Source organism: Tarenaya hassleriana, unplaced genomic scaffold (genome assembly GCF_000463585.1).
Source record: "Tarenaya hassleriana unplaced genomic scaffold, ASM46358v1 Cleome2, whole genome shotgun sequence".
Lineage (NCBI taxonomy): Eukaryota > Viridiplantae > Streptophyta > Magnoliopsida > Brassicales > Cleomaceae > Tarenaya > Tarenaya hassleriana.
The window spans coordinates 4540259-4561352 of NW_010965372.1; the positions used below are offsets into that span (position 1 = coordinate 4540259).

General features: G+C 39.5%; 6 protein-coding genes across 13 annotated transcripts; 4 read left to right on the plus strand and 2 right to left on the minus strand.

Annotated features, from left to right (window-relative positions):
• Positions 1–242: 242 nt before the first annotated feature.
• LOC104812237 (coatomer subunit zeta-3-like) lies at positions 243–3032 on the minus strand. 2 transcript variants are annotated; one of them, XM_010539284.1, is made up of 7 exons: positions 2934–3032; positions 1850–2009; positions 1489–1636; positions 1305–1382; positions 882–966; positions 698–787; positions 243–514 (listed from the first exon to the last, which is right to left on the minus strand). In XM_010539284.1, exons 1-6 carry the CDS (start codon positions 2955–2957, stop codon positions 728–730), a joined length of 555 nt encoding a protein of 184 aa, XP_010537586.1. In that variant the 5' UTR covers positions 2958–3032; the 3' UTR covers positions 243–514; positions 698–727. The 2 variants fall into 2 exon arrangements, with proteins under 2 accessions (XP_010537586.1, XP_010537587.1); XM_010539285.2 differs by lacking the exon at positions 2934–3032 and adding an exon at positions 2718–2818.
• A 608-nt stretch (positions 3033–3640) lies between these two features.
• Positions 3641–5460, plus strand: LOC104812239 (mitochondrial substrate carrier family protein P-like). 2 transcript variants are annotated; one of them, XM_010539286.1, is made up of 7 exons: positions 3641–3851; positions 3969–4054; positions 4149–4356; positions 4488–4608; positions 4746–4930; positions 5040–5159; positions 5295–5460. In XM_010539286.1, exons 1-7 carry the CDS (start codon positions 3675–3677, stop codon positions 5388–5390), a joined length of 993 nt encoding a protein of 330 aa, XP_010537588.1. In that variant the 5' UTR covers positions 3641–3674; the 3' UTR covers positions 5391–5460. The 2 variants fall into 2 exon arrangements, with proteins under 2 accessions (XP_010537588.1, XP_010537589.1); XM_010539287.1 differs by having other exon boundaries at positions 5311–5432.
• Positions 5461–5858: 398 nt separating this feature from the next.
• Positions 5859–7392, plus strand: LOC104812240 (polyubiquitin 11). Of its 2 annotated transcripts, none has more exons than XM_010539288.2 (2): positions 5859–5965; positions 6423–7392. In XM_010539288.2, the coding sequence occupies exon 2, from the start codon at positions 6423–6425 to the stop codon at positions 7110–7112; it is 690 nt and encodes a 229-aa protein (XP_010537590.1). In that variant the 5' UTR covers positions 5859–5965; the 3' UTR covers positions 7113–7392. The 2 variants fall into 2 exon arrangements, with proteins under 2 accessions (XP_010537590.1, XP_010537592.1); XM_010539290.2 differs by lacking the exon at positions 5859–5965 and adding an exon at positions 5987–6068.
• A 162-nt stretch (positions 7393–7554) lies between these two features.
• On the plus strand, positions 7555–9911 carry LOC104812241 (protein IQ-DOMAIN 1). Of its 2 annotated transcripts, none has more exons than XM_010539292.2 (5): positions 7555–7903; positions 8005–8286; positions 8457–8672; positions 8770–8880; positions 8981–9911. In XM_010539292.2, exons 1-5 carry the CDS (start codon positions 7838–7840, stop codon positions 9563–9565), a joined length of 1260 nt encoding a protein of 419 aa, XP_010537594.1. In that variant the 5' UTR covers positions 7555–7837; the 3' UTR covers positions 9566–9911. The 2 variants fall into 2 exon arrangements, with proteins under 2 accessions (XP_010537594.1, XP_010537593.1); XM_010539291.2 differs by having other exon boundaries at positions 7558–7903; positions 8767–8880.
• A 201-nt stretch (positions 9912–10112) lies between these two features.
• Positions 10113–14317, minus strand: LOC104812242 (developmentally-regulated G-protein 1). Of its 2 annotated transcripts, none has more exons than XM_010539294.1 (12): positions 14237–14317; positions 13660–13758; positions 13180–13247; positions 12809–12885; positions 12494–12674; positions 12245–12301; positions 12059–12133; positions 11585–11704; positions 11185–11355; positions 10854–10967; positions 10534–10704; positions 10113–10430 (listed from the first exon to the last, which is right to left on the minus strand). In XM_010539294.1, the coding sequence occupies exons 2-12, from the start codon at positions 13727–13729 to the stop codon at positions 10335–10337; spliced, it is 1200 nt and encodes a 399-aa protein (XP_010537596.1). In that variant the 5' UTR covers positions 13730–13758; positions 14237–14317; the 3' UTR covers positions 10113–10334. The 2 variants fall into 2 exon arrangements, with proteins under 2 accessions (XP_010537596.1, XP_010537595.1); XM_010539293.1 differs by having other exon boundaries at positions 13660–13755; positions 14237–14311.
• A 642-nt stretch (positions 14318–14959) lies between these two features.
• On the plus strand, positions 14960–20754 carry LOC104812243 (DNA-directed RNA polymerases IV and V subunit 2-like). 3 transcript variants are annotated; one of them, XM_010539297.1, is made up of 8 exons: positions 14960–15083; positions 15439–15856; positions 16148–16360; positions 16636–17519; positions 17915–18209; positions 18388–19296; positions 19466–19773; positions 20020–20754. In XM_010539297.1, the coding sequence occupies exons 2-8, from the start codon at positions 15443–15445 to the stop codon at positions 20516–20518; spliced, it is 3522 nt and encodes a 1173-aa protein (XP_010537599.1). In that variant the 5' UTR covers positions 14960–15083; positions 15439–15442; the 3' UTR covers positions 20519–20754. The 3 variants fall into 3 exon arrangements, with proteins under 3 accessions (XP_010537599.1, XP_010537597.1, XP_010537598.1); XM_010539295.1 differs by having other exon boundaries at positions 14998–15179; XM_010539296.1 differs by having other exon boundaries at positions 14998–15146.
• The last annotated feature ends 340 nt before the right edge of the window (positions 20755–21094 follow it).

Here is a 21094-nt window from a genome sequence, read left to right on the forward strand (position 1 = left end):
AAAGAGAAAGATGAATATAAATAATAAAAAACTAAAAATACTAAGATTGGTAAAAAAAAAAAAAAAAAAAAAAAAAAATAAAAATGGTAAAAAAAAAAAAAAAAAAAAAAAAGAGAACCAGTAATTGCTACACGATGACATAGCTTAACGTGGGACGAATCAGCTTCGATATGGCCGAAGTCAAAGTCCATTCCCTCTTCGATTTTTCCCCTTTTCCCCGTTTTCCAAAGGAGAGTTGAAAAGAGGGTTAACGTGATTTCGTTGACTTTGTTTAAACCACATTCACTTTTACAGCAAATATAATTCGGATTCTCTATCCAAATAATACCCCAAGGGAAATAAAAAAACAATAACAAGCTTTCTGAGCAGATTCTTAAGAGAAATTAATTGGAAACTTGGATATATATATATGTTTTTTTTTTTCGTCTCCTCATAATACGAAAGTGATCCAAATAAAATACAAAGGGTTCTTACCACAAGGTTGAAGAAGAGGCAGGCGAGTTCCTCTCAACTCCTGTCAGGGAAACAAAGCAACCATAATGTATAATGAATGCTCTAATCATATCTGTTTCTTTGCTATGGAGGGAATGATGCAAAACTCTGCTCTATGACACACACTATTGGTTCAGTTTCAAACAAAGTTCCCACCCACTTCACTCACAAATGCTAATTCTGCGCGGAAAGTTTATTATCGTACCGGTGTTTCCTCGGTCGACATGATGAAAAATCATGTAAGAAGGCTTCTCGCAAGGTGCTCCCGAGCAGTTGCGAGCGCTTGAGTTAACGTCTGCAGTTCGTGAGAAGAGACGGATTGAGATTGTAAATGGCAGTATTGAACTATTGTTTTCCTCATGAGGAAGTTGAAGAATTGCGCTGTTTACCTGTTCGGACAGTGAGCCGCCGGATTCTGCGCTATGCATTGCCACCTTTCCAGCAATCACATTGGGGTCTGTCTCAAGAATCATCCTGATACACCACACCACAAGCAAAAAAAAATCGGGAAATGAAAAATGTTAACAGAACCCTGTGAGAATATGTATTTTGACTCATGATTGAAGAAATCTATGGGCAAATAAGTTGTTTATAGTTCATACACCATCTAACTGAGGGATGCTGAACAAAATTTAGCCGGTTTTCTGTGCATCGTTTCTATCAGTCTAAAACTCTCTCCAGATGATCCCACCTTCTGTCTAATGAGTCAGTCTCGCCTAATTAATTGTAATCAGGAAATTTCATCCAGAATCACAAACATCACATATCTATCCACAGAAGTAACATTGAAATTAAAGCATGCCCAAGCTTACCCCTGATCGACCATCTCGTCAAGACACAAAAAGATGAGATCTAAATTCTCAAGTGCTTCCATCTTGTCCACATTGTTTCTGAAAGCAAGAGAGAGAAAGATGATGATACATGTTGATTACAGAGATCTATGACCGAGAATCATGCATAGAGTCACAAGCTGACTTGAGCTATGGAGAGAAATACCTCAAAACAAGTGCAACAGCATCAAAAAATCCTTGAAGAACAGAAGACAAGATGAGCTCATTTTCATTTTCACCCCCAGTTACAAAGAAATGTAGGTCCTGGGCAAACTTGTAGACGACAATATTATTGTCCAACAGTGAGATTTCCGCTGCACGTGGTAACAAAAAAAAAAGCCAAACTTTAATACACATCAAGGGGTGATTTCAACAAGACAAGATTCACAATTACAAATTCATGCTAAGCTAAGATACAGTCAAAATATGAACAGGAAAAATAAAGTTTTCTCGCTCATCGCACTCGCACACATGCAAAGTAAATATATACATCAATTACGAGCTGTTGGGTTTCAGTACGGTCTTACCTTCTGTGCGAGCATTAGTCTTAGAGGTCTTCGAGAATACAGATTTTTCAAAAGCTAACTTAGCAGCATTAGTCGTCCAATCATCTGAGTAATACTTGACAGCCACACGCTTTCCTTCAGAGTCTAGCAGAAGAATGCTCTTTACCATTGGGCACAAATCCTGTTCAATACAAAACAAATAGACAACAACCGGAATATTAGGAGAGATGTAATACGGGTAACCCAGAAAGGACCACAAAAGATCAAATTTCAATGGAAACCAAGCAGAAAAAAATCTTGGGAGATACCGCCAATCTTTTCTACAAATTCATTCCACAGCTGAACATCAGCTAAGCAGATTGTTATTGTATCTGCCCAGCTAAGCATTGAAGCGAAATCAGCTGCCAGCATCTAAAGCCGGATCAAAGGTTCTGTCAATCAATGTACTTGAACTACATAAACACACACTAAAAGCATTTCGCACAAAAAATATATAACCCGACATCTCTAGTCGGGTTCACTTTAACTATCAATCAGAGATTAGAAACACGGATTTACAGAACAAAGAGACTGCTATGATAGATGGATCGGAGTCCCAATGACAGTATTCTAATCCAGTATATGAAGAAATAATCAAGGAAGAGATAAACAGTGATTCAGTGAATCAGAAGACAAGATCTAGTGAACTATCCAAATTCTTCTCAGTCGCCAGATCAAACATGAAGAGCAACTGATTAAACTATACATGGCTAGAACTAAATTTTCCTAACAACATAACAAAACCAAATCATACCCCCGGACAAACAAGATCAGGATCGATTTCTTAAACCTCTGATATCCTACACTACTCGACAAGAAATAGAAAACGGCGATCTCAGGAGATTGGAACCTGGTTTTAGGAACAGAAGAAAAATGAACAAGATTCCTCCAGATCTGAACACATGAACAACAGAATCACATTTTCCCCAAATTTTCTCGCCCACCAACCACAGAACACGCAAATTACACGATCTATAAACACAGAGACACCAATTCAAGCACCGATTCCAATGGAAACGAGGCAGATGTAACAACATCAAAAGCCCAATTCAAGAGAGAGACTTACACCAGAGGAAGAGAACGGAGCCATCGATGAAACGGAGGAGGAGAGTTTCGGCTTCTGTGGGCGGAGCTCACCGTTTTTATGTATTTGTTTATATTTATGTTTTTTTTGTTAAAAATATTTATGTTTTTTTCTCATCATTTATTTATTTAGTGTACGGTAAATATCTTTATATATTTTATAATTTTATCTCATAAAACATATAACCGTTTAAAACCTCAATCAATCAAAACCCCATGGTATTCGATAATTACATCCTAAAAACTTATATTATACTTAACGAATTCTAATGTTCTGATAAATCTTTACATCCACTAAAATCAGTTACAGTTTTTATATTCAATTTCAAATGCTTTGTTCATTGTCTATATTTAATTAAAATAAAAAAATAAAATAAAATTACAACCAAATTCAATTTCACCACAGAAAAAAGTTGAAAATATAAATAAAAAATTCTAAAAAAATGCAAACAATTATGTGAAAAATCTCAACTTGATCTTTGGACGATTCCCCCTTTTTAGGGTAATATATAGATTGCTCTTTTCTATTCAATTTCATGGATACATGCACATATATATAAATACACGTTCATATATAGACGAATTGGTACACCAAATAAAGGCCATTACCCTAAATTTGGTCGAGGACAATTTCAGAAAATAACAACAACTCAATCCACCATTTCTAAAACTCATTTCTTGGGGCCCACATCTCAGGATTCTTCAAGGTTTCAACTTTCAAAAGATGAACCCTTCCAAAACAATAGGAAACATTGTCGGAAACAATCGAGATTCAGACCACAACATTAAAGATTCCAAATGCATCCCGATGTACGTGAATGAGCTCTTTGCCGGCGGCGCGACCGGTGCCATCGCGAAAACATCGGTCGCTCCCCTCGAAAGGATCAAGATTCTTTTGCAAGTAACGATTCCTCGATTCTAATTCTCTAATGAATATACATATACAATTCAAAGTATATATATATATGAAATCTACTTGATGTAAACTCAAACTCGGTTCGAAAATTTTCATGAACAGACTAGAACCGAAGGGTTCCATGCAATCGGAGTTTTCCCTGCGTTACAAAAGATAATGAAACACGAAGGTTTTCTAGGGTTATACAAGTAAGATATTTTCACATCCGTATGGTATTTCGGTTCGTTTTGTTTCGTTCGAAATGTTTATTGATCCATGCATCTATTTTTCGTGCGTAAAAAGAGGAAATGGCTTGAATGTCATCCGGGTAATCCCATATTCAGGTTTCCAGTACTTGACGTACGAGACGTATCGTGATTGGTTCATCGATACCATGCCAAGATTAGGGTCAGGTCCCGTCGTCGATCTCTTATCCGGCTCTGCAGCCGGAGGAACCGCGGTTTTGTGCACGTATCCCCTCGACCTAGCCCGGACCAAGCTCGCCTATCAGGTCAAAAATGTTACTATTATACCACTGTATCCCGAAATTATATTCCTAATACGATTATAATTTTTACTAAAGCAAAACTGCATTATCTTTTTAAATTATTATGATTAATTATCATCTTATAATCATTATAGGTAGATGCATACAAACAAAACCCTCTCTACGCGTCTAGAACTACGTATTCGAGCACTATACAAGACGTTCTCAAGAATGCATACAGACAAGGCGGAGTTCGTGGCATATACCGTGGCATAGGTATTATAAAAGGTTTTGACCTAATGTTTTATATATTGTCGTATAGTAACGTATGTACGTATATACAAACATGTTTTCACGTTCGTATATAACATATAAGACGTATTCATGCAAAGTTATAATAACCTTTTATATAGGCCCGACAATGGTGGGAATATTACCTTACGCGGGTCTAAAATTCTACATGTACGAGGAACTAAAGAGGCGAGTTCCTAAAGAGCATGAGTACGATATAGCCGTGAGGCTTTCCTGTGGAGCTCTTGCCGGTTTGTTTGCTCAGACTTGCACGTACCCTTTGGATGTTATCAGAAGACAAATGCAGGTCAGTCCAATAATATATATATATATGGAATTTGTGTTGAAGTTTATAATAAGATTATTTTGAATATAAATTTATTTAGAGTGACAAAAACGTGTACAATATTTTTCAGGTGGAGATTCTGCATTCGGGTAACTTGCGGTACAAGAATTCCATGGAAGGATTGGTTTCTATCATCCGAGAACAAGGATGGAGACAGCTCTACGCAGGTCTAAGCATCAATTTTCTCAAGGTATCATCATCATCATCATCATCATCATAATCATCATCATCATCATCATCATCATTATCATTGTTATTAATTTTTTTATTTTCTAAATATGATTGGTGACTGTATAGTGTTTTAAATACTAATTGTTAATTGCAGGTGATTCCTTCTACAGCACTCGGATTTACGGCTTATGATATGATAAAGTCTTGGCTGCAATCTCCTGCTGCAGAAGAAAAAAATATTTGTCTCTAAAAGTCTTTTTTTTTTCTTTCTATTTTGTTGTATTTAGATGAACGATTTTATACGACTAGTCATAAAAATATATATTATAGATAAAAAGGACAATGAAATTTTAAATACATTTTATGATTATATTACCAATCAATCGGAACAACGAAGATATATTATAAGATAACTAATGAAAAGATGCAATGATATTCTTTTTATACATTTTTATAGTAAAATTACCCATCAAATGGAATTAATAATACACATTTTATATTTAGAATTTTAAAATGATAAAAAAAAATATTGTTCATATATTCCACGACTAAAATTCATTTCCATGCTAATTCTACGCGATACGATACAGTAACCGTAATACTCGAAACTAGACCTCTAAAACGCTGTGACGTCAGCGTGACCTCCTTCATTGGACGTGGCATCATCTTATTGGCTTCAGATTCCTTGAGGCGGTTACCACATCATAAAATTGGCAGCTGCTACGCATTTGCTTCTCATCGGATAATGCTCAAGGCATCGTTGCAGTGATCACCTCAACAAATTTCGTCGAAATCTCCGCGATAAATCTCTCTTCTTATTTCGAGGTATGATCGTGATTTCCACTAGAAATTTCGGCGCAGTTGCTCATGTGATCGGCGGTTTCTTGCGTAGTGTGATTCTGTTTGTGTGTTCTTGAATGATTCTCTCGTATGGTTTCTTCTGAAGATTGTTCGTCGCCCTGTTCCTCGATCCTTCGTTGTTTATGTTTTGAGATGTATCGTACGTCATCGATCATGGTTTTCCTACGGTGAAATCGGTGTTTTTTCGTGCTTTGATTCGTGTCTGGTCTGTCAATATTTTCGAGGCTGGGCTCTGTTATACTCCGAATCAGTTGTTTAAGCTCTTGCGTTTTCTTGTATGGTAAAGATACGGTAAAATCCAGATATTGGATCTGTATTCTCATAGGAAGGCTCTGTATTGTCTGTGTCGTCTGTTTTCCAGCCATTTCTGTTGATGAGTACGTTGAGATAATGATGATGATGTTTTTGTGTGAATTTGCAGATGCAAATCTTCGTGAAGACTCTTACTGGAAAGACCATCACGCTCGAGGTTGAGAGCTCGGACACAATCGAGAATGTCAAATCCAAGATCCAGGACAAGGAAGGAATTCCTCCGGATCAGCAGAGGTTGATATTCGCGGGGAAGCAATTAGAGGATGGACGAACACTCGCTGACTACAACATCCAGAAAGAATCCACCCTCCACCTTGTCCTCCGTCTCAGGGGAGGGATGCAAATCTTCGTGAAAACCCTCACCGGCAAGACGATCACTCTGGAGGTGGAGAGCTCCGACACGATCGAGAATGTCAAAACCAAGATCCAGGACAAGGAAGGGATTCCCCCGGATCAGCAGAGGCTGATCTTCGCCGGAAAACAGCTGGAAGATGGGAGGACACTGGCTGATTACAATATCCAGAAGGAGTCGACGCTGCATCTGGTGCTGCGTCTCCGTGGAGGAATGCAGATTTTCGTGAAGACCCTCACCGGAAAAACCATAACACTGGAGGTTGAAAGCTCGGACACGATCGAGAACGTGAAGTCGAAGATTCAGGACAAGGAGGGAATCTCGCCCGACCAACAGAGGCTGATATTCGCCGGAAAGCAGCTCGAAGATGGACGAACTCTGTCCGATTACAATATACAGAAAGAGTCGACTCTTCACCTCGTTCTCCGCCTCCGTGGTGGTTTCTGAACAATCATCCTTACTTTTCCAAAAGTTTGTTCTTCGAGAACGTTTTCTTGACTGCGTTTTCTTTTGGTGGAGGAAGAAGAACTCATGCGTGTAGATAAATAAGGAAAATGCTTGCTTTGATTCATCGTACTCTGCGCTTCGTCATTTGCATAATTCTACGTTTTACTGTTTTCCCATTAGGGTGTAATCACAACTTCAACAAAATGTCTGTCTAATTGTTTCCAGTATAGATTTTGGGGGGCAAATTTGAGAAATAAAAAAGTTTGGAGGTTTCTTGTAATTATCATTGATATGTGGGTTTTTTTTTGTATTTCTTTTTCTCTCTCTATTTGTATGTAATAAATAATAAATTCAGGAACATTATGACGCATGGGATCGAAATCGTGACAACGAAAGCGAAAAGTCAATGTTACCGTTAATTTTAAAAAATTGTTTTCCATCCATCACCATTTCAAATTTCAAACATCCTCCCTCTCTCTCCCCCTTTCTTCTCCCAATAACCTCTTTTTACATTGCATCTTTATTTTCTCTCAGCAACCCTCTCTCTGTCTTATTATCTCCAGCTTTCTTCTCTCAGGCAATTGAGCTGGTTCGAAGCTTCAAACTTTCGAATCGATTCTGTTCTCTGAGCTTCGGAATTCGCAATCTTTGTTTTGATCTGTTTCAAAAGCTGCGAAAGTTTCGAATTTGATAGACTTGGCGAAGCAAGGTCTCGATTTTAGCAGATGGGTGGTTCAGGAAATTGGATTAAATCTCTGATATCTCACAAGAAACCCGCCGCTGATGATCAGGTTATCCATCAAAAGCTTCTCCGTTCCTGTCCGATCCCCGTTCTTTCTTCCCCCTCCCCCCCACATTATCGATACATTGTTTTCCGTAATTCTGTTTGCAGGACAAGCTGAGTGATAAGAGCGGCAAGAAGAAATGGAAGCTATGGAGGACTTCATCGGAGAGCTTCATATCTTCTTCTTCTTCAAAGGGTTTCAGGTACCGCATCGGCGGCGGCAGCCAAGGAGCTCCGTCTCTGGGCTCAGATCCGCCATCTTTTTCTGCCGCCGATGAGGCATTCACGGCGGCCGTAGCTGCAGTCATCAGAGCTCCTCCCAAGGATTTTCTGGTGGTGAAGCGTGAGTGGGCCTCCACACGGATCCAAGCCGCCTTCCGCGCCTTTTTGGTACTGTTTACTGCTTCTTTGTTATCTGTTTTCAGACACCGATTACAAAGTCATTCAGATCCGCTGTCTTTTTCGTTTGTTTTTTGTCTGAATCTGACAAAAACCTTAGCAAACCCGGCAAAAAGTCGTGTCGAATCCTGCTTTTATGTTTTCTCGTATGTATCTTTCAGGCAAGAAGGGCGTTGAGAGCTCTGAGAGCTGTAGTGAGAATTCAGGCAATATTTCGGGGAAGACAAGTCCGTAAACAAGCGGCTGTGACGCTGAGGTGTATGCAAGCTCTTGTTCGTGTTCAAGCTCGTGTCCGAGCTCATGCAAACAGATTATCTTCTGATGGGCAAGATTTGCAGAATGTATCTGACTTTACAGATCCCACCAAGCAGGCCGAGGTAATGATAAAACACTATGTTTGATTTTGATCTGAATGCAGTGGGTTTATATCAAATTAAGTATATATACATTCTCTTGTGACGTTTTGTTTAGAAGGGTTGGTGCGATAGCCCTGGAAGTGTAAATGAAGTAAGAGCAAAGTTACAGATGAAGCAAGAAGGAGCTATCAAGAGGGAGAGAGCCATCGCTTATGCCCTCTCGCACCAGGTAACGCACATAAGATGAAGATGTCATTTCGAAAGAATCGAAACAAAATAAATGGGAGGGATTTCACTGATTGTGTAAAGATTTACTCGGGTTTTGGCAGTCGAGAACGTGTCCAAGCCCGAATGCAAGAGGGAACAAACAAGGAGGGTCTTCTTCCAAGCAGCAGAGGCCGTACAAGAGCAGTCCGGGTTGGAACTGGCTTGACCGGTGGGTGGCAACCAAGCCATGGGAGCTCACTAACTCATCAGAAGGTATACTGGCATCATTGTCGAGGAAAAGCTGCGAGAGCAGCGTATCTGAACATGACACTGTACATGTCAGGAAGAACAATCTCACAACCAGAGTTCTTGCTAAGCCTCCTCCTCTGTTGTCTGGCTCGAGCTCTGAGACATCAACCTCGTCTACATCTCTGTCCCCTGTTTTATACTCGGGCAGTCTACTCGAGGAGGATGGTTATTACAGAAAGCCGAGTTACATGACCCTGACAGAATCCACCAAAGCCAAGCAGAGGCAATCTGGGCCATCCTGTCCAAGAACACCGTCCCAGAAGAAACAGTCTGTGTCTTACAATGGAGATCTAAAGAGCAATGCTGGTTCAGATCCCTCCTGCAACCAGTGGACTGATCTATACCCACCGAATCTGGTATCCGGGAGACGGGTATGGGTGAAGAGCCAACGAAACTAGAAAGAGATGGGTTTTGTGATCATATGACCGGAAATACGCTTCAGCCACTTCAACAGCTTGTTGGTCTATCTATCTGTATGGAACCATTCCTGGGAACACACACGAAATATAGATATACAGGAAAACAACTTGTGTAATCTTTTACCATATGAATATTAGAGAGTAAACTTTGACGAGGGTGATGATGTGAACTTATAGATCGTTTTGGCCACTTAGGCCATTTTCTGAAGGTCTTTTCTTTGGCTTTTGGACAAAGCCACAGAGAACTGAAGTCGAGGTTTTGTAATTTAGATAGGTTTTTGTTTGTTTGTTAAGTCTGAACATGAACTCAAATGTTGGCTTGTTACGTCGTTTAAACTTTTCTCAAACAACTGGTCTTGCTCGCATATGCCAAAAGACTTGTCTGACAAGAACATGAACCTTGGAAGATGTCTAAATCAGTTCCCAACAACAATTCACAGATCATCCACCATTTTGTTTATGACTGGTTCAGATTCTGAATTGGGTCGCATTTACCAGAGTACCTCTGGCGTTCGAAAAGTAGAAATCATCAGAATGATTGTATATTTCAGGGCAAAAGATCACTCTCGGATTCATTCCATATTAAAACTTAAATCCAAATGCAAATAGAAATTCTACTAGTAGAACATAATGTGGAGACTCGATCGAGTATATATATGGATTCAACTCATAAAAAAATGAGTCGAAAAACTACAACGACAACACCGAAAATCGAACCAGGTGCTGTGATGAACTCACTTGTGTTTTCTTATGTCTTAAGAGGAGCTTTCTTCTCTCGGTCCGAGATTCTTGCGGGAGCTGTTGAATGTGATTTGAATCGACCTCTGCCTCCTTCCTCTTTCTCCTGGATTATTCCACAGACCAAGCAAGAACATAGATTTAGCAACCATCTCATGACAATATCATGTATCGTCTACTATACAGTTACAGCCTTACAGGATCCAAACCTTTTTCTTGACGATCTGAACAACATCTTCATCTTGAAGACGTTGAGAGAGACCACAATGCTGAGGGTAATGCCTTGCACTAGTGCCCCAAACCAGTGCATACTTCATATCCTTCACCAGAGTTCTGTGGACATGATCACAGAAATCTTCAACCGTGCAGCCACCTCTATCCTGCAGAATCACATGACAGATCAAAGATAAATGACAGATTTGGAACCAATGGCAGAGATAAACTTACAAAATTTTTCATTTTCGAAGATGAATTATAGATACGGGTCCAATAGTAAGTTTCAAAACTAACAGTAAAAGAATATACTTACAGCTGAGAGGACAAAGGGCTCTTCGAAATCAGGTTGCTGGCCTTGAGGCTTCGAGTAAACTCTCACAAGTCCCATCTCATCCCACATTCTTGCAAGTAGTCTGTCTAAGTTCAGCTGTATCGACCAACAGAATCACCGTTAGGTCAGTGTTCCGAAAATCCTAGAATGTTGGAATCAGAATATGGTTAAAATGTAAAGCTCTCCCATTATAGGGAATAAACCATCATGATGAGACTAGAACAGAACTTGATTGGAGTTTTCGTTGTCACAATCCTTACAGATCTAGAGAAACACGATTAACCATTGTCTTCGTCAACGTAATAGAACTTGCCTTCAGATTGCAGCTGATAACAATGGAGTTTGGCTGCCGTGCTAGCCTATCCACATCATCAATCCCAATAACATCAATTTTGTTATATACGTATACACATTTGATATATTTCCGGTTGCCCTCAATGACATCAATAAGGTCATCCACTGTAGCATCCTCACGAAATAGCACCTATAATATTAACCGCACATTTCATAAGAAGCCCGTCATGACAGCAGAATGTGCTATAAGAAAGCTTTAACAAATTCAGCAAGGGCTTATGTCCAAGTTAAGACTTTCGTATTAATACTGCAATTGAATTTCTATCCAAACAGATAATTACTAGAATCCCACTCCCAACTCAAGCAAGAACAGTTAACCCAGGATGACTTGCAACTAGATTAAAGTTGGAGCCGAGTACCTCAGCATTATGAATTTTGTATTCATGCAAAATTTGATAACAAAGCTTCTCATCAATGTGAGTCAAGGGCATCGTGCTGTTGAAAGAAATTCCCCCCGTCTTTTTCTTCTTGAAGTATATCTGTGGAAAAAAGAGAAAAAGGTAAAGGCAATATGAAATTAAGTTCCAGGAAAACAAAAATCAAAATTTCAAATAAAAGTACATTGGGTTTAAGTAGCAGTGCCCCAAAAGGCCAAGCTCTATCAGGATAACAGGGACCAGATGTTGATTTCTTGGGTCCAAAGAGAAAACCTTTTAAGAAATTAAGACATAAGATAACAGGTGGCAGAATTTAACACGACATGAAAATAGGTAAAAAAAGAAATGAAAAGGATTTCTTAGTACCAGTATAGAAAGCTAAGTTTGTGCGGGCTAAGCGTCCAAAGTATTAGATGCTATATCTGAAACATGCATCACTGATAAAGATGAGCTTACCTGTGGAGGTCTTTTGTTTAGACGCAAACCCACTGCTTCAAGTTCCTTGGTCAATATTTGCCTGTGGCCTTCACTCTAAACCATTTTAGAAGAGCAAAGAGTGAGGTCCATTGAGAAGTAGCATGAGCGAAAACAACAAAAACACTTAAACACTACTCTCATGAATAGCTAAACCATAAAACTTACTTTTGAGGCATCAAGAACCATCAACACAAGATCAGAAGACTTTGCAACAGCAATAACCTGAGAAATGAGCAGTTTCAATCAAGGCTCATTAAATTATAATGATATTTTTGGGTTGGTAAGAAAATGGTAGAAGTAAAGCACCGTTTCCATAAGGTGTTACATCATAAAACATCAATTTGTGTGCCCAAAATTTGTCTTTCAAAGGATTCAGATTCAAAATAACAAGAAAAAAAGTAGCTGGATTTCAACCTGCCTCCCACGCCCTTTTCCTTCTGAAGCACCTTCAATAATTCCAGGAAGATCGAGCAGCTGGATTTTTGTGTCATTGTAGTGAATTACTCCGGGGATGCATGTAAGTGTTGTAAACTCATACGATGCTGCTTCAGAATGTGTGCCAGTTAACATGGTCAAAAGCGTGGATTTTCCAACACTGCAATTTACAACCACAGCCATTAGCTTCCACATGCCCAAGCTAGAGATCTTTAAGGGTGCAGCTGAATTTTAGAAGAAGAAAAAGACACATATACATGGTTTTGCGTTGAGTATTAGATTAAGGTGCTTAACCTTGGAAAGCCTATTAGTGCAACACGTCCATGACCATACTTTGTAACTTCAAAACCTTCCCCACCTCCACTAGAACCCTGATAAGGCAGATTCAGGAAAAAAAAAAGGTTACAGACTAAAGGCCAACTGCCATGAGAGGCAAGAAATGACATTTAATACTGTCCTTTAGATACATGCGGTATACAGCCCATTAATTAAATTCAGAAATACATGTGCTAAATTGAGAGAACAGTCAACAAAGCAACCATTCACACAGTCCATGGCTTTTCCTTTTTCCTTAAGGTATTACACATTTCGTAAACAAAGCCTTAGATGATCCAAGAATATGTGCTTAGACTCATTGATGACAATTTTAAAGGAACTTGCATTACTTTGGGAGGCTCCAACAACTGTGTCCTAAGCTTTGCAATCTTTGCCTTGAGCTGACCAAGATGATACTCTGTCCATCAAGTAGAACAATACCTATTAGTATTCTGCTTATTTGAACAAACATTGGCCCAGGGGAAAAAAGGATAAAAGCAGAAATCTCCACTTTTTATAGTTTCTATACCCATAAACAGCTGTTATATAGATCATGTTCTCCATGATAATATCACAGTCGGGATATTGTAAGAGAAGTTTTTTTTTTTAAAGCGAGAACAGTAGAAAGCCAGACATCATTGCAGAACAACCATACTGAATCTTCTGAAATTCACAAATAACATAAGAGTCGAATGTGTATCCCTATCCCTCAGAAAATAAGATCCACTAACATGTTGGAGACAAGAAAATTACCCTAGTATTCAGACATTAACATGGAATTGATAACTCTTATGCTTATATTCTACAAAATCTGGAGCGGTAAAGAAAACCTGTAGCTTTATTCTTCTGAGTCCGAGCCATCTCGGCCTCGATCTCCTTAATCTTTTCGATGATCCCCATTTCTGCTTCAGTTGCCGCTCCTACCACTGCTTCAAAGAGATGGAAAAACAGAGTATGACATGGAAAATCATCTTAGAATCAGAAAACGCAACGACAAAACAGACGATTCATGGAAGATCATAAAATCACCAATTGAGAGAATTAAATACGTCCAAATTTCAAACTTGGCCGAGGAACACAATTAAGAATCCAAAATCAAACCCCAAAGAAAGAAAATCCACACGCATTACTACGAGCAAGAACATAGCTTCCCGGACGAAATCGACCAAGAGAAAAACATAAAAAAAAATCATTGGAGTTCCAGAGAAAAAAAAAAAAGAAACCATAGCTAATCCTCACATGTATTCAATCAAACAAAAGCCCAGAATATCAAACACGAAAAGAAAGACATGAGATTTAGTTAGCTATGGATAACTAGCTATGTATTAGTAGCAATCTGTTTCGTGAATTAGCGCCAAAATTGATACCTGGGCATGAAAAAAGTTGGAATATTGATGAGCTACTCACCGTGGAATTCAGCGAAGCCGATCTCAGGGCGACCCTCCGGCTCCGGCGAGAGAGAGAGAGCGATCGAGAGTTTGCGTCTTGGCAAAAAAAAAAAAAAAAAATCGACTGATTTTTGTTTACAAGCTGGGGACAATGGGCCGAAAGGGTATCCATTTTGTGGGCCAACACTACTATTGGGCCATATCTAAAAAACCCAAAACATTTCACGCGAATATATAATTTTAGTTTTTTTTACGAAAATTCAATTCAAAATGTCAAAAAAATTTGTAAAATTATGGTGTGCAACTGTGTATCCGAAAATTTGGAGTATCCTCATTGAATTTTAAAATCATTATTCAGAAAATTATGTAAAATCCATAATAATAAAATATATTATTGAAAGTTTTGCAATTCTAAGTTGATAACGTTATAATATTTATACAGAGAAAGTTTAATAATATGATTCACTGTTGTTATTGTAATGTCAAGGAGGAATACCCAAAATTTGGGTGATATAGTGGTGAAAGAGCAGGGGAGATGTAGTCAGAGCAAAGACGTAAACTTCTGGATTATAAAAAAAAAATGTTAGAGGAATCTTTTGCATGATCTAATCATAAATTTCCAAATGCTAATAATAACATAAAATAATTCATTATCGTTTTTAACAAAAAAATAATTAATTATCGTTATTATATCATCACCATCTCTGTCGAATTAGCTACGCAGAACAAAAAAAAAAAGTTCCTTTGGACTTCCTTTTTTATATATCAAGAATACCTTTTCTCTACTTTTTCACTGTCTTGTCTCTCCTCGCGCCACTCCTCCACTGTCACCTCACTCTCTTTCCGTCGCCGTCGCCGACTTGCCGGTGAGATTCCGCTCTTTCTCCTCGTCCTCCTCTTCCGCCGACGTTTCACTACGTCATCTCCGGGTGCAAAAACCGCTCCTCCATTTCCGAAATTAGGTTTGATTCTGTGTTTGTGGTTCAAATTTTTGGACAAAATGAAGTATATACCCCTTCTTATCGCATCATGCTTCTGTATCGACACTTGGCGTTCTAGTAGAGAATTCTATGTGCAGGAAAAGTTCTAGGGTTCGACATGCATTTCGAGTTTCTGTGGTTTTGCGATCAAGCATAGGGTTTACATGTTTATTTCGTGTTTTCACAACTCTGTAACCTAATTTTGTTTGATATCCGGTTCTGGGTCTTTCATGTTTTGCAGGGTCATGGGTTCATCAGGTATGGATATTGATGTGGATGATATGATGGACGATTGTGAGCCGTTTAGTGTGTCTGAGTTTGGGGAAACTTTTCTCCAAGACTTCTGCAGGAAAGCTGCAACGTCGTTCTTCAATGAGTATGGGCTCATAAGCCACCAGATCAATTCTTACAACCATTTCATACAACACGGGCTCCAGAAGCTGTTCGATTCACTAGGTGAAATGATCGTTGAGCCCTCGTTTGATCCAACAAAGAACAAAGACCATGATTGGCGGTATGCCTCGGTGAGGTTTGGGGAAGTCAGTGTTGAAAAGCCTACATTCTTCGCAAATGGCAAGGAATTTAAGTTTCTTCCAAGGCATGCTAGGCTTCAGAACATGACGTACTCATCAAGGATGAAAGTAAACGTCGAAGTTGAGGTAACAAAACATATCTTGTGTGTTTTATATTCACTGCTAGTGGATAGGCGTTTCGAACTGCAGTAGTTGCGTGTAAACTGAGTGCACCCTCTAATGTGTTCGTTGTTTACTACTTGTGGTCTTCCTCTAAGTGTGCTTAAATTGGGGATCTGATTGTACGGGAAATTTTATTTGCCTCTTTCGGTTTCCCAAGCCTTAAACTTGTGATAAAGTTTGATGTGCTTCCTTGTATGTTATTAGCTTTGTGGACTTATTTATCGTCTAATGTTCCTGTAATTTTTAATTGGACAGGTGTTTACGAGGAAAGTTGTCAGGCAAGACAAATTTAAGACAGGAAAAGATGAGTTCGTTGAGAAGAAAGTTTTAGACGTTAAAAAACAGGACATTCCGATTGGTCGGATTCCAGTGATGGTGAAGTCAGATCTTTGCCACATGAAGGATGACGAGAAGGGTGACTGTGCCTTTGATCATGGGGGTTATTTTGTGATAAAGGGCGCTGAGAAGGTGGGACTTGAATGAATTTGACACTTTATGTACGTTCATTATAGTGCAACTTTTATTATGAGATCTTTCTGATAGGTTGCATTCCTGTAAATGCCCCTGCATTTATCCAAATAGCTCTCTCTGAGTGTCAACCCCTTGGTGTCCTAATTATGTTCGTTAGCAAGATTATCATGTTAAATTAACATTGTTGATAGTTTATATTTTTTTATTCCATCCAGTGATATTGCTAATCTGCTCTGTCAAGTTCCTAAGATCAGTATGTTGTGTTGTTGCAGGTGTTTATTGCTCAAGAGCAGATATGTTTAAAGAGACTCTGGGTTTCCCGTACTCCAGAATGGACAGTTGCCTACCGTTCAGAAATGAAAAGAAATAGACTCATCGTGCGTCTAGGTGAGCCCCCGAAATCGGAAAATTCTAACAGAACAGAGAAAGTTCTTACTGTTTATTTCTTGTCAACGGATATCCCTGTCTGGATCCTGTTCTTTGCCCTGGGTGTCTCGTCAGACAAAGAAATCATTGATCTGATTGATTGTGGCTGTCACTATGCAAGCTTAGTCAACATTTTCTTGGCCTCTATTCGTGATGCCGATGGAGTCGGTGAAGGATTCAGGCATGGGATAAATGCTATAACATATGTAGGAAATCAAATAAAAAACACAAAATTTCCTCCCGGTGAAAGCCCGGATGAGTGCATAAGCCTCTATATGTTTCCGGGTCTCAAAGGTGTGAAGCAAAAAGCACGTTTCCTGGGCTACATGGTGAAGTGCCTTCTACTTGCCTACTGTGGGAAACGAAAATGTGAAAATAGAGACAGTTTTAGGAACAAAAGGGTTGATTTGGCAGGAGAATTGTTAGAGACAGAGCTACGGGTGCATTTGTTACATGCAAGAAAGACCATGACCAAGGCTATGCAGAGGCACCTGACTGGAGATGGTGATCTGAAGCAAATTGAGCAATATTTGGATGCTTCCATTATCACTAATGGACTAACAAGAGCTTTCTCAACTGGAGCTTGGTCTCATCCTTTCAAGAAGATGGAAAGGATTTCAGGCGTTGTGGCAACTCTAGGTCGAGCAAATCCATTGCAGTCATTGATTGATCTTAGGAGAACACGACAACAGGTTCAATACAATGGGAAGGTTGGAGATGCAAGATATCCGTAAGTGAATTTTAGGATATATACACCAACTGCTGCTTGATTCAAAATTTTGCACTATATGGACTGCATTTGCTGTTGTTTTCAATTTGCTATATCGGATACTTGTATTCATTTCAAATCATTCATGCTAGTTACTGCTTGTGTTCTGCGCAGTCCCAGGTATTGTTATAGCTATTGATCTCAAAACAGTAGAGATGGTATCCTTATTATATATTAAATTTATTTGCTGTGTTGACAATGTCTGGTGAATATCTATTTGATTACATTGACAAGGTAATCCATTTTAATTTGTCTTGAATTTGAGAGCTTATATATTGAGAAACGCTGTTGAAAGTTTACATGCTTGGCAGAATCAACTGAATAGTGTTCTGAGTGGTTTCTGATGTGTGTCATAGGCACCCTTCTCACTGGGGCCGGGTTTGCTTTCTGTCGACCCCTGATGGAGAGAATTGTGGTCTGGTGAAGAATTTATCCCTCCTGGGACTTGTTAGCACTGAAATCTTGGAGCCTCCTGTGCTTAAAGTGCTTTTTGAATGTGGAATGGAGGAGCTGGTGAATGACACGAGCTCATCGCTGCATGGCCAATATAAAGTGTTTTTGAATGGAGATTTGGTAGGAGTCAGTGCAAATTCTGAATCTTTTGTCTATGAGTTGAGAAGTAGGCGGCGTCAGAAGGAATTACCTCATCAGGTATAATTTGCTTGTTGCCATTTGTGTTTATCCATATATCCTTTCTTATCACAGTTTGCTCATGCTGTTTGTATGTAGTATGGATTTGTTCTGATTCACAAATGGAGTCGTCTTAGTTCTGGCTATCTTGATAATTCTGATCTTTAGATTGCTTTAATGGATTTGACATTTATTGCAGATGGAAATCAAGAGAGATGCAAACGACGAAGAAGTAAGAATTTTCACCGATGCTGGGAGAATTCTTCGACCTCTTCTGGTTATAGAGAACATTCACAAGTTGAAGCAGGACAAACCGATACAGTACTCCTTCCAGCGTCTTTTAGACCAAGGGATTCTTGAGCTGATTGGAATTGAAGAAGAAGAAGATTGCCGCACGGCATGGGGGATCAAGCACCTTCTGAAGGAAGATAAAGTTGGAATGTCCAAAGGTTATACACACTGTGAATTAGACATGTCTTTCTTGCTAGGTGTTAGCTGTGGAATTGTTCCGTTTGCCAATCATGACCACGCAAGGAGAGTTCTGTACCAGTCCCAGAAACACTGTCAACAGGCCATTGGTTTCTCCACGACAAACCCTGGTATCAGATGTGATACACTGTCTAATCAGCTCTTCTATCCTCAGAAGCCCCTTTTCAGGACACTGGCCTCAGATTGTCTTGGAAAAGAGGTCTTATACAATGGTCAGAATGCCATAGTTGCAGTGAATGTGCATCTTGGGTTCAATCAAGAGGACTCAATTGTAATGAACAAGGCGTCGTTGGAACGTGGGATGTTCCGGACTGAGCATATTAGGAGCTATAAAGCCGAGGTGGATACCAAGGATGAGAAGAAAAGAAAGAAGCTGGATGACCATGTATACTTTGGGAAGACTGCCAGCAAGATTGGTCGTGTCGACAGCCTTGATGATGATGGATTCCCCTTCATCGGGGCAAATATGCAGAGTGGTGACATTGTCATCGGCAGATGTGCCGAGTCAGGGGCTGATCACAGCATAAAACTCAAGCACACTGAGAGAGGAATGGTTCAAAAAGTCATCTTGTCGTCTAATGATGATGGGAAAAACTTTGCTACAGTTTCTCTGAGGCAGGTAAGCTCCAGATGACAATTTTAAGTGTGTGTTTTTCGAGTTGTCTGCTTATGTTCATATTTTATCACCTTCGTGTGAAAGCAAAAGTAAAAGATGACTTTGAACTATGTGTATCTCTTTGAATTATCCGGTACTCGTCTGATCGGTTCTTATATCCGGCATGATATAGGTTCGTTCCCCGTGTCTTGGAGACAAATTCTCCAGTATGCATGGTCAGAAGGGTGTTTTAGGTTATCTGGAGTCACAAGAGAACTTTCCTTTCACGATACAAGGAATAGTTCCAGATATTGTGATAAACCCACATGCATTTCCTTCAAGGCAAACCCCAGGTCAACTGTTAGAGGCTGCTTTGTCCAAGGGAATTGCATGTGGTGTCAAAACAAAGGGCAAGACTGTTGGGAGTACAGCAAAATTGACGAGGCACGCTACTCCTTTCTCCACTCCGACTGTTGACGATATCACCGATCAGCTTCACAGGTACATTTTTCACATTCTGTTTCAACTCTAACTCAAAACATAAAATAAAATGAAACAGTTGCAATGCTTAGGGCCAGGCTGTGTGAAAAACAGCATCAAATGCTCGGGCCTCTGGTCTGAATTTAGCACCTTGTGTATATGATTAGTGATTATTATCACATACCGAGCTTCTAAGAACTTGTGATTCATTTCTTCTTCACCAGTTCTTCCTGCTGGACTATATTCACATATACTTTCTGGTTGTAGGGCCGGGTTTTCGAGATGGGGGAGTGAAAGAGTATACAGCGGTAGGACAGGAGAAATGGTACGCTCTCTTATATTCATCGGTCCCACGTTCTACCAGCGGCTGGTTCACATGGCTGAGGACAAAGTCAAGTTCAGGAACACGGGTCCGGTCCACCCGCTAACCCGCCAACCAGTTGCAGATAGGAAACGGTTTGGAGGCATTAAGTTTGGAGAGATGGAACGTGACTGCTTATTAGCCCACGGCGCCTCAGCCAACCTGCACGAACGTCTCTTCACTCTCAGTGACTCGTCAGAGATGTATATCTGCAGGAGATGTGAAAGCTTGGCCAATGTTATCCAGAGAGCTGTCGGGAACCACAAGATCCGAGGGCCGTACTGTCAGCTCTGTGGTTCAGCCGACAACATTGTTCGGGTCAATGTTCCTTATGGAGCCAAGCTACTGAGTCAGGAGTTGTTCAGTATGGGCATAACTCTCAAGTTTGAGACTAGGCTCTGCTAGGTTAGTTTTCTGTAAATGTTATGCAATGGTTTTGGTATTTGCTCAGGCTAATTCACGGAGCTTTTGTGTAAGTTCAGCCTCATATCCTGTGGTTCTAGTATCTGTTTATATTAACCGGATTGATAACCGGGATGATATTTGGTTTGTACCTTTATCCCTGTGGTTCTAGTATCGGTTTATGCTAACCAGATTTATAACCGTATTTTGGTTTGGTGAAATGGAATTTGGTTTCTACATCTGCTTTGGATTGACATCCGGGATGGTATCTGGTTTTACCTTTATCCCAGTGGTTCTAGTGTCGGTTTTTTGCTGACCGGATTCATAACAGTGATTCTATATCGGTTTAGTGCAATGGTATTTGGTTTCTACTTCTGCTTCAATGAAATTGTAGCACTATGCAATTTGATACTTCGTACTTATCATCATATATTATAATGTTTAACCAATTTGTTTCGGACCGAATGGATAACATTTTATAATAAAATAAATGCATCTTTCTGAGCTAATCTTGAATAAAGAAAAAGTGAGAATTAAAAAAGAACTAATGAATTACTTAGTGATGGTTTTGCAACAATT